Consider the following 12,943-nt stretch of genomic DNA (forward strand, 5'->3'; position numbering starts at 1 on the left):
CATGATGGTGCCCCCATGCTTATTTCTGGTATTCCAGTTTGCATGTTGTTCCTTCCTTAGGGTTTAAGTTATCTTGCCTATGGTTAGCTGTTTGGCTGACACAAGACCAAGTAATGCCATTATAATACTAAAGTTTACATTATTATAGCTTTGTGCTAAAAAAAAAATAAAATACTTCTTGAGTATCATGAGTTATAATTTCAAAAGTTCACAAACTGACTGTGAAAGGGAGTCAAACTAATTTGGAATAATTGCTAGCCGTGATCAGATCTTAACTGCATGAAGATCTCTAAAATAGAGTTAGATAAACACTTTGTGCAATTCAAAGTAGGAAATTCTGCATAGCATTAGTTTAATAGTTACACTTTATGAAACAATGAACAACTCAGGGACTTAGACGTATTTGCAGTTATAACTTGAGTATTAAGTGCAGTCCTTAACATTAGTGAAAAGTAATTATAATAACAATTATGGGCTCTATTCCATGTAAGTGTGAGTGTGTGTCTGTGTGTATGCTGTCTTAGAGATAATTATTAAATCTTCATGAAAAATTACAGTAAAGAGTTGAACTAATGCATGTTCTAGTGAGGTTGTAGAAATGTAGCCTGAAGGAACATTTATTACTTTGTCTTTAAAGTAATTTGCTTTGAAATAGTTTATTATGCACCAGAATTTATCTGTTTTTCTTTTAAAATTAGCATTCTTTTAAAATTATGCAATTAAAATATTTTAAATGTATTAATTTTAAGCACAAAATGGTTTTTGTCATTTCCAAAACCATGTTTGTGTTGTAATTAAAATGGAAAATGGTGATAGTTAAAACATAGTTGACTATAAAGAAGATTTATATCCATATGACTTATTAATATTTAGCACGTTGCTTTCACTTTTTATACCAAGCAAGTTTTACATGGATATTTCTATTAAATTTAATTCAGTAGAAAGACTATATTTCATTGTTTGTATGTTGATACAAAGACATGGGAGTTAGTTATGCTCCTCACTTTATGGTGAATGCAGGTGTGTGCACACTAGACTGAAATTACACTTGAAGCTGATCATCCGTGAAACCATAAAGCCCCAGCCTAAAAAGAACAGTTGGCTCTGAAAATGTTGTAATTTACTTCTATTTTATTTGCAGATTGCCTTCTCACAGCACAATACTATCATGGATCTGGTGCAGTTCTTTGTCACCTTCTTCAGGTAAATTGCTTTATCTCTTTTTTGACTGAAATCATGCTGATTCTATATCATCAAAAAAGTATGTTGCCCAGCTCCGTAATCTTAAGAAATGTCTGAAAGGAAGTCTTTAAACTGTGTTTGGTAATTTGCACTGTGGAGGATCAAGGCTGTTGCACTGCAAGTAAAGGCAGCTGTTGGCATCGTTCATATATCAGCGGTACAGTCTTCACACTTATGCATCTGGCTGATCTTTATGCAGTATTTCTTATTACACTGATTAAGAGAAGACAGCTTTACTGATGTAATTTTTATGATTTACTGAAGTATTTTGTGTGCATGCATTTTTTTAAACTGTTTTACCAAATTATTAGAAATGCGGTTTCTGTTCAATGTCTTATTAAAGTTATTTTTTAATAAAGGCCCCCAAATCACTCACTTTCATGTATTAGAGGTGAATTGTGAAAGGCAGTAAATGATGGAGGAGATTTAACTGTGGCAGCAACGCAGGAATTGGTATCCTCTGCAAATGGACAACTATTCTAGGATCTCAACAAAACTCCCTTGAAAGACTTCTTAAAAGTTCAGCTGTCTTATAAAATGTCACAGACTTTAATATACATGGATTAGTTACAGTGCTTTGAAATCATGCTATGAATATATCCCTCAATAGCCATGAAGTGTATGTAAAATGCAAACACTGACAGACAACTGTGTTCATCAGACTTTGTGTATTTTAAGAAATGCCATGCATTTATTTCACAAGTTCACAGTACAGCTTTTCTCTCTGCTTTAATCACCATGCTTTGAGGAATGTTATTTGAGGAATCAGACACACAATGCTGTGAACAGGCCAACTTTTATGAATTGCTGTCACCTATAAAGGGGCAGAAATGAGCAGACCCTGAAGTATTCTGCATCCAGTATGTTGGCTAATGGGCACTTAAGTGACTGATGTAATACCTCCCATTTCTCCTTTTTCACCACAAACAGACCAGTAACATGCTGGTTGCCTAACGGTCAGTCTAGAAGTGTTTTATTTTGTTTCTGGGAAACAAAAATCCAAAGCAACATCCAGAAAATGATGGTGCTCGTGTGAACTTTAAGACAAACTCCTATTGAAGAAAGCAAAATCTGTCCAAGTGTGATAGAACAGGCCTGTGACAAATAGCAGAGGCAGATGACTAAGAGCAGTTTATTTCTTCTCTGTGTCATAATGCTGGCTTAGAAATGGTAAACTATAGGCTGTATGATGGTAATGTCTTCTGTATAGATATATTGCGGTAGCTTTCCTGGTATGATGGTCTATCTGATATGGTTTATTCTGAACGAATGCAAACTCACCATGCTCCTGATGAAAGATCTTGCTTTGCCTATGCTGGACGCTAAGGAAACAAAGGCCCATCCAATACCCCTTACTGAAAGAAGGGGTGTCCTAGCTGGCAGCTCTGGTACCACTGCCTTTGACGCAGCCCCCAGTGTAATTAGAAAGGCTTTCAGCTGGCATTTATTTCAAGAAGATGGGCTTGCAGCCATCTGCAGCATAGCATTAATATCCAGTTGCAGAAATTCTTACAGTTTTTTTTTTTTTTTTTTTTAAGAAGCAGGAAATGCTATATGGGTAGTTCATTGCAGCAATCCCAGCAAGGACCAAAAAAGTTTGCAATTAATGGCAAGGCACATTCCAAATACCCAGATATGTCAAGCTAAGGTTTGATTCTTGGGCTTTATGGTTATGATAAGAAATGGAATGTTTATCAAAATACATTTTAACATCTTGATGTAAGGTTGTATGATACCCCTCAAAAAATGAATGAAAAATGTTGAAACATCATTTAGAAACATGTTTAGGTTTTCTTGTGGCATTTAGAGTTTCCCAAAACTGAATATCACTTGGCAACCTGTTTAACCAGGAGTGTCATTCAAAAGTATAAGCAAACTGGATTAGTAACAAAAAGTGTGCTTTAAGAATGGTACTGTGCTTTTAAGAGCTTCTCTTGAATGACTTTGGGCTAAATTCTGTATTATGGTATAAACAAAATCATTTGTGTGTGTTTATGTATGAAAAAAATCAGGCTGACAGGCAGCAGCCTCATGATTATTCATCTAAGAGACGGGAGACTGATTTGTGTGCTCTTCTGCCTTATTTTTATCACCATGTCAGTGCTGTTGCTCCTGGGTTATCAAAAAGTAGGTAACTGGGGGAAAGGCTTTCTTTGGGTTCATTTCTGTGTGATTAGGTGTGGCTTTAGGTGTCTTCAGATCCAGCCACAAAGCCTGGGATGCAGAGGAGTGTTCTGGTGCTTGTAGATGTAGGCAGGATATCTAGGAGCTTAGGAGATCTCATCCTGTGTTTATAAGAAAAAAGTAGAAACAAAAAGAAAAGCACATAGTGGAGTCACAATACACAAAGCAGGTTTTGGAAGGTAAGGGAAGGAGGTTGAGTTAGTCTGAATGAACTGAAGGCATACTGGCATAAAATAAGTTAATTGCACTGCAGTCCCAGTCAATTAACTCTGCTCAGAAAATTAGTCTGGGCCTACAGCTTGGCTAACTGGCTGTCTCCAAGACAAAAGCTTGTACTATCTGTGGGTTTTTGTTGGTGTTTTGTTTCTTTGTCTCTTTGTTTGTGTGTGTGTTGAGCACAGAGCTATAGGTGTTAGATCGCCATTTGTATTCTTATCATGGAATTAAGACATAACATAACGTCACAGCAGCACTCCCAAGTAGTAACTACTGCACATGTAGCATCCTCACCAACATCTGAGGTCGAAACTGGTCAGTCACTGTAAATGATCCAAAGAGGAAACTGTCAGGTTGTTTGTCAGTGGACTAATAAATGCAGTGTGTATTTGCAATTGTAGTAGATTTATGGAACATATTTCCTGTGTTCTTTAAAGAGAACCAGACCCTGAAAAATTTAGAAGGAAAAATTTCTAGTGTAGACACCATTACAACTTTCAGTAGATTTTAAATTGGATGTTATTTCCACAGGATCAGTAGTCTTAACGGGCTGCAGAATTATTTCTAATAGGAAAATGTAGCAATAACTGGTTTTTTTTTTTTTTTTTCCCCACACTAGTGGACAGAGTTAGTTATACCCAACGAAACTATTAATATGAGCTCTCCAAAGTGGTTTATAGTAGTCAAGGTTTCATCTGAAAATTTTGCTTCAACAGTTTGCAACCCAGCAAAACTATTTGAGTATTTTAACTCTCAGTCTACAACTTCCTCGTAAGGGGGTGTCGAGAGGCAGGAGACCTTTTCTCCATTAACACCAGTGACAGGACCCGCGGGAACGGGGTTAAGCTGAGGCAGGGGAAATTTAGGCTCGACATCAGGAGGGGGTTCTTCACAGAGAGGGTGGTTGCACACTGGAACAGGCTCCCCAGGGAAGTGGTCACTGCACCGAGCCTGTCTGAATTTAAGAAGAGATTGGACTGTGCACTTAGTCACATGGTCTGAACTTTTGGGTAGACCTGTGCGGTATCAAGAGTTGGATTTGATGATCCTTAAGGGTCCCTTCCAACTCAGGATATTCTATGATTCTATGAATCTATGATTTTTTCTTTTTTCTTCCTTTTTTTTTTTTTTTTAAAAAAAAATATATACATATATGAACTGGATATGAATGCAGTGTGTTAAAATACCGGCAAATTACGTTGGTAATAGTAATACCTACATCATGTTTGCCAGGATTATTGAAAGAACAAACAATTGTGTATAAACACAGGTTTAATGTGCTTGATGTCAAAACATGTTTCAACCAGCCTTGAAAAAAGTGCATTTGTCTAGGACCTTCTCCCATCTAGTATTATGTTTTCCACCCTTCTGAGCACAGGCTGTAGCCCTTCTCACCCTGGCTGCCCAGCCAAACCAGGAAATAGGTTTGTTTGACAATCACTGTTCTTTTTAAGAATCATTCATATGTAAAGCTTAAAACTGTTCCTTTATGGTGTGCGTGTTCCAGAGTAAAAGATGAAGTATGCATTTTACTGCTTCATCCAGAAACATGAGAATAAAAAGCATCTTTAGAATTTTCAAGATGTATCAACAATTTGAAAAGTATTATTCTGTAAGGAATTTGTTTTAGACTAAACATAAGAAAACAAAAAAGCTATGGTTAGATGCGTAACTAATGCACGATCTACTATTTTACAGCCTAGAACAGGAAAATGATAGAAATTCAAGTTCTCTTGAAGAAATAAGCAGAATATATTATGGGAACTGTGGTGCCCCAGGCCATGATGTTTGGCTGGGTGGATGGGTGGGGAGGAACACTATTTAATGTCTTCTTTTTTATACTGCGTTGTTTTGTTGTACCTACTGGTGTAGTGACCTTTTCTTTGAAATCAGAAATGCAATCAGATATCTAAGGATAGCAACAGATTCCCAACAGTCTTATTGAGACTGTGGCATCTGTTTTGTGTTCCTCTTTCTTTTTTTTTTTTTTTTAGCTTATGCCTTGAAGACTTCTAGCTGTCATACCAGTTGAGAAGTGTGTGAGTTTTTTTCCACCTGCTTTGAAGCAGTAAAGATCTCATTAGAAAAATTTCACAGGCAGCAAATGTGAATGATCTTTCTGCTTATACTAAAGAAATCCAGTCCTCACTATTACAGACAGTTTATTCTGATGTTGCCCTCACCAGTAAACATGCAATAAGCTAAAGCCTGACCTTTTATAAGCTATAATTTAAGAAGGAGTTTTCAGTGTCAGCAAATCTTACATGAAAGTATTGTTTTAGTTAAGGAACATTTTAGTCATTTTCCTGTAGTATATTGAGTGTCTTTAATTTCTGAAAACATATTTTTTTCTTTAGATCATATTTTATTGTGTATAACATTTTCAATGATCAATATTTATTAATTTTATTTTATAGTATTTGTCTCAGTAAATCCTGAATTGAGAACTAACATACTCCTGAGTTCTAAAGCTGCTTCTGAATACAATTATGGTGAAGAATTTATAACAGTACTCACGCATTTCTTGGAAACTTTGTATCAAGAATCTGAAGCAGAACTTCTGTAAGAAATGCATTTTTTTCTCATAATCCTGTGAGCAAGAATTTGAAACGGATAACAAAATTTAGCTATATGTATTGTTGTGTTAGGCAATGATACACAACTGCTACAGTCATACCTATTTTTGTAAGGTGTGTTTCAAATACAAAATACCAGCCATTAACTTAGCAGGCTTTTCTCTGAGCATAGATCTTCTCTGTGCTCTCAGAATGATTCCTTCCTTTGTCTGTGGTTCAGCTTTTCAGATGGAGCTGCCAACTGGTGGATTTTATCACTGGCTGGAATGGTATGCTTTCATTACATTCATAACACTTCTCCTTACTACTGTAGATTACAGAATTTCCAATTTGTAATGGGTGGAGTGATATTAGGAAATATGGAAGCAAATTTTTCTTGCTTGCTATTAAGACATTCTATGAAAGCTCTGGCCACTTAGGATCACGGGGTACACTCTTGTTGACAAACCTTTCTGTGTGCTACAAGTGAGGAAAAAAAGCAATATTCAAAATATGGCCTGTGTTTATTGCAGGAGGAAGGAATGGGCATTTAGATTATGACAAGGACTAGTATGAGTTACAAGAGGAGATACTGAAGAAACAGATTTATCTCCCCCATCTGTATGACTGTGGGTGCCAAGAACTCAAAGCAGTCGCTTCAGTTAGGTTTCATGCAATGAGAGTGGATGGCTGCACTTCAGCTGGTTGTGTCAGGTCTCCTGAGAGCTTCAGTACCCGAACGGGCCATTCTTGGTGTAAATTTGCAACAGGTGAATTCCTTTTCTTTACTAGCATCCTTTGGTGAATCTATGTGGTTTTGTGTTTTGGTTTGGTTTTGTTAAAAGCAAGGATGATAAATTAATGCTGGATTTTAGCATGCTTAGTTTGGTGAGATTGCCATAAAATGGACACAGTCTGTAAGGATCAGATCATGTTTGCCATGGCTAGATTCTCAGGAAATGCAGAAATGCAGAAGTCTTTTAAATCAAAATTGAAATATCTTCTGGTAACATGAAAATCAAGTTATCATAGCAAAAATGGATTTTAGATTTGGGGCTAGAATAAAATTGATTTTTACTTAGTGATGCGTTAAACAATTTTCACCTGACTTCGAAGTAAAGAGTTGTTTAACTTCTACTGGGACAAGCATGTCTATGCTGCAGTGGACAATTTCAGGTTTTGTTATTGTTGAAAATATTTGTTTTTGAACTGTGGAATGTAGCTTTGTGTCTTCTGTACTACAAATCACCAGGAAGCTTTGCCATCACAAGGTTATTTGATATATTTATATTTCCTGAGAAGGTGGCCACTTGTTATTAGCCTGCAGGCAAAGGAGATTCCCCAGTACCACTGGACTGGTGGCTCTTCAAAACAACAAATGAGTCATTTAATTCCCCGGTGAATAGAACTGTTTTCCATTATTTTATTCTTGTTTTTCTTCTTTCTTTGTTCATCCTTTTGAGTCATTTGGAAGTGCATTTGAGTGCACTAGAGCCTGCAATATTTTGATTTCGACAAACCGTGTTCCTCAAAGTACAAAATATTTGCTCAGCTTGAAATCTGGAGGTGGTCTATGCACTTGCTTGATATATAGCAGATTTGATTTTTTCCTTCCTTCAAATATGTGCATTTAAAATTTTCCATATCTGAATTCACCTACGTGTCAAATGTAGTATGGGAGAGCTGTTCATTGTGCCTGGTGAAGTGTTTAATCCTACATTTAGCCCAGTTCATACTATCTTGAAAAAAGTTCTGTGGCTGCTTAGCCGCCGATGGAAGTTGCATAATCAAGAATAGATTTGAAATTCTACCTCTTGTGGGTTGTATTTTTTCTTGTGGCTGCATGAGAGAGTAAGTGCTGATCACAGCTGAATTAAGTTTGATGAAGGGTATAAAAGAATCATTATGTACAATGCAGCAGTTATACATCGACGTACAAAATTATTAGATGGGATGCTTCATATATAAAGCTCCATATCCCATAAGATATATTCATTTTTTTTCCCCAGCAGTGTGATGCTTGAATGTAGTTGCAAAACCATATCAGCATGCAAATAATCTTTGGGTGACAGTAACAGGATTTGAAAGATCTATTTTTTTTTCTAAAAAAAAAAAAAGAAAAAGAAAAACAACAACCAAAAAATGTACTCCAAAAAGCATTTTGTCATTTCTTCAGTTTTTGCAAAATCTCATCGGAATCAAAGCAGCCATTACATAGTAGTGTTCACACCAGAGGTCTCTGAAGGTGGCATCTATAAGGTATTTCCTAATATTTCTGCAGAAAGTATTAATGTTTTTTTAAATATTTTATTTTTTGAAGATTCAGTTCTATGCAGGCTCTCTTACTCTGAGACAGTTCTGTAACGTTTTATATTGTATTTTGTCAAATCTGGTTAGTCAATTGTTTTATCAGACTAAAGCAATGTTGGAACTCCCAGCTATTTGTCTTTTAGAGTGCTTAATCCTAGTCACATTTATGAAACTCCATCCACTACACTTTAAACAAGGATTTAGAACAGGTTTTAATCTCTGATAAATGGACTTGAAATTTTGCTTTTGTCATTTTAATTCAAAAGAGAAGTAGTTCTGTCTTTTTATGACAGTACATGTAATCAGTTGTGAAGTCAACTTCAGTAGTTTGTTTCCAGATGTACATAATGAAGTGGGGTGAAAGCTGATGAAGAAAAATAATTAAAGAAAAAGGGAGTAGAGTTTAGGCAATAATGTTATTGTCCACTACAGCAAATTATAAGGTGCTTTCTCAAGCACTCTGCCAGTCTGTCTTAGCAGACGCAGTTGGTATGGCACGCTGTGAAATGAGTGACATCAAAGAAATGAGCTATCTGCTTATGGAAGTAAAGAAATATTGAGGGTCCTTGTGTTCAAATCTAATAAACCAGAAAGAGAGGAAAGAGAGTGGTAGACTGAATGTCATAGTGTGCATTTAATAACCATTAAATGTTAAAATATTAAATATAATTATTTTTTAAAGGAGACATCTGAATTCGAAAGGAATTTATGCAATCAGCTTTTAAATGGAGTAATAAAAAAAAAATACTACAGTAAAATTTCCCCATAGCAAACAAAGCATTTGGTATGGAAAATTTTGTTTTTTATCTATATGGCTTATTTATTTATTTATGGGGCTGTGTTACATTTTGTCAATAAGATACAAGATTATGGAAATTGTGCTGTGGACTCCAAAAGCTTCCCTAAACCATTAGAAGAACATTAGATTTACATTAAGAAGTAGTTATCTATTTATATGCTAACATCGGATTTTAGTCTGTACGTGTGGCTTAATTATGTTCTGTATAATAATTGTCTTCCTGTGTGCTTTTAATATTTTTTATGATATTTTAGGAAAACATTCTACAGTTTCAAAATTATATCCCTTTTCTTACACGTCTTGAATAATTTCAGTCAAAATTGTAAATATGTTCAGGGGCATCAGCATTTTTGTATTTTTTTATATAGTACAATTACAGAACAATAATGATGGTTCTTTGGTCTAGAAATCTAAGCATCCTTACTCTGTCTTCAGGAGAACTTCTTTTAATGGGGCTTTTAATAGGGAGAGTTATGACTTCTTAACACTTACAGCTTCGAATATGTACCTTTCCTCTTTGGAAAAGGTATTGGAAATGGTATATAATGAAGGGAAAAGTCCTTAAACAAAGTAATAAACTTTTTGATTATATTTGAGTCTAGTACTCTAAACAGTGCTGTCATCAAATAGATATGGCTTGGTGGCTCTCTAAATGTATTTTATATTTGTGCAATTTGTTGTCAAAGTATAAAAACCAAACTGAAAAAACAGCACAGAGAGCAAAAAGAATGAGGGGAAATCAAAAAAAAAAAAAAAAAAAAAGCTGTTGCAATAATGTGAATCTTTTGATTTGGCAGGCTGCTGAAATGAGGCTTTTGTTGGCAGTTCTTTTTCCCCAAATTCACTAATATGCCATAATTTTAATGAAGGAGAGTTTTCCTTGCTTAACGTAAAATTTTAAATAATTATTATAAATCAGCAGAATCATTGCAAAAAGCTGAAGTGAAAGCACATCTATTTTCAAATAGAAACAATATATTTAATTTCTAATTCTTTTTGAAAGTTACTGCAGAAAATATTAAATTCTGTATATCATAATGTGTCTGGAAATTTCATGGAAATAGTGTGTTTCGTTTTTTTTTTCCTTTTTATCTTTTTATATATATATATATATATGTATATATATACAACAACACTTGTTGGGAGAAATATAGAGTATTTCACCCATGAAGGGCAAAACCATAAAATTATTTGAAATATGAAAGTCTTTTCCATGAGTAAAAGAAACATAATCACACTTTATGGGTGTGATGTTCTATTTATTCTATGGAGATTAATTTCAGCTTATGTTAGATTAAACCTCTTTGATTGTAAATCTTCTTTATTTGCTCCTTCAAAGAGGTGAAAGGAAGAACTGCTGAGAGGTAAAGTTCACATCCAGAGTTTTATTGTGTAATATATTATAGATTCCTTTTGAATGGTTCAATTCTGTTTGATATTGTATTGGCAGAATGAAATTTGGATGTCAGTCTTCCAGACAGTATCCTGATGTATACTATAGCAATTTTCCTTTTTAAGTTGTATATACAGGCCATTTGCATAACTGAGCATCCATTCATACTTTACAGTAGTAGCTTCTGTTATGGCTCCTGGTATATTTAATATGAAAAGACAGCTTTGTGTGTGTGTTTGTGTGTATATAAATTATTTATGTATGTAGTAAAATATACTATATATACAATATATATGCATGTGTGCATTTATACATTATATAACGTTAACTATAATTATTTAATAATCATAGAATATCCTGATTTGGAAAGGACCCCAAAGGATCATTGAGTCCAACTCCAGGTTGTAGGTTATAAAAACCTACATTCTCTATAACATTCAAGCATATATACACTACTGGAGGGGGAAAAAAAAAAAACAAACCACACACACACAAAACAACAACAACAAACTTAATTTTTCGTAAATGTATTCCCTGTATGGACACATTTCTTTCCTCCTTCCAAAATCCCAGGATTTTGATGTTTCATTGCACAGCAAAGACCAATAAAGCAAAAACCAATAAAACTGTTCTTTGTTGGGGCAGTTGTCAGGGAATGATTTCAAACCATTATAGGAGTTTATGTCTGGAAGATGAGGGATTAAGTTGCTTTTCTGCATTCAGTACGAATTAATAAGCAATTGAAAGAACAATGTGGTAGCTGTTCTTACTAATTAATTAATATTTATTATAGTGTTATTTCATTGATGCTGCTTACTTTAACTAAAATATAAGTTCTATAAAAAGCAGTAGATATTGATAATTTAAGCTCCCTGGTGTCAGTTATGCATTCTGTACTTAAATTGCAAAGCTTTATTAATAGCAATATTGAAGTTTTAGTGTATTATTTAATTATGTTCTTCCTCCTCCTCAACAAAATAATTTTGGTTACATTTTCAGTAGTCTTTTTAAATGCACTTCTCTACAGCTTTTTCACAGTATGCTCTTGACAGTATGCTGCTTCTAAAGCTTATTTCCCTTTCTTTCATGTATTTCTTTTAACTTCTGTAGAGCAGTCCAAATGTTTTATGCCACAACAACACCCAGTGCTTCTAAGGAGACTGGTCCGAGATCCCTGTGGCGTAGGGATACGGCTTTAATTTGTCTATCACCTTTATTTTAGCTCCTCTGTAATGCTACAGATCTCTGCTTCCAAAGCCAGTCTCAAAACAGAAAGACTGCTCCCATCAAAAATATTTACTATGGCCAATGGGCCACCTAAAGGCAGTGAGCATCTTTTACTACAGTAAACCCTTGTTACTTCCAAAACAAGTTACGCTCCACATGCAAAGTAGCTGGAGCATCTCAGCCTGTGCATCTAATCCTTTGTTCGTAATTTGTTTTATGCACAAGCATGCATGGTGGTCCTGTGTGTCAGTGTTTGGGTGAACCAGTCCATGAATACTTATACTGTGCTGCCCCACTCGATATAGGTGATTCATCTGGGTAGAAGTATTTGAGCAGAGGCAGTTCACAGATATTTCTTTAATTTTTGTTGTTGTTTATATTGCTGTTTATCTAAGCCGTAAAACAACCATGTTCTATAATTCCATTCTTCTCCCATAATACAGATATACCTTTTTTTTTTTTTTTTTTCTTTTTTGAGTGGACTCAGTACTCATGAGTGGTCTAGATGGCTGTGGTGCAAACTTCTGGAACATTTTAGAAAATGATGTCATTGGGATCATTTATACTTGTCTAACAATTGTTAAGTTCATAATTATGTGATAATAAGCTTGGATCACTTATTTCTTCGTTGTTGTTTGGCTGGGCTGGCTAGTCACTGAGAATTTCCAGAAAAAAAGAAAAAAAGAGACACAAACCATGCCACAGAATCCAGCTGTAGCAGACCAGTATCTTCTCATGGTCACACTCAGGTCAGTGTTCAGGAAGCACCTAAAAGCTAGTGCTGGTTGGGGTTGGAATAAATTGGTTAATTTAGGATCTCAGAAGATTAAACGTATACCCATATGGTTAATGACTGCCCTCAAGAAAGGGTTGGGAAATCCCATCTGATGGGTAGAAACTGCTAGTTAAAGAGTTGGTTTCTTGAAGGGGATTTACTTTGATTCCTTGCTAAAATACAGCTGATACAGAGGACATAGGCTGAAAGAAATGATGCTTGGATGAGATAATGCTAAAGGA

General features: G+C 35.0%; 1 protein-coding gene across 21 annotated transcripts in view; it reads left to right on the plus strand.

Annotated features, from left to right (window-relative positions):
- The window catches only part of ATRNL1 (attractin like 1), a 519,713-nt gene that overhangs the window by 277,999 nt on the left and 228,771 nt on the right, over nucleotides 1-12,943 (plus strand). For all 21 annotated transcript variants that reach the window (XM_083844108.1, XM_083844135.1, XM_083844109.1 and 18 more), the window contains one exon: nucleotides 1,142-1,203. In XM_083844108.1, the coding sequence (XP_083700234.1) occupies nucleotides 1,142-1,203 (62 nt within the window). The remainder of the gene's footprint in view (nucleotides 1-1,141; nucleotides 1,204-12,943) is intronic.

Source organism: Anser anser (assembly GCF_964211835.1).
Source record: "Anser anser genome assembly, chromosome: 7".
Classification (NCBI taxonomy): domain Eukaryota; kingdom Metazoa; phylum Chordata; class Aves; order Anseriformes; family Anatidae; genus Anser; species Anser anser.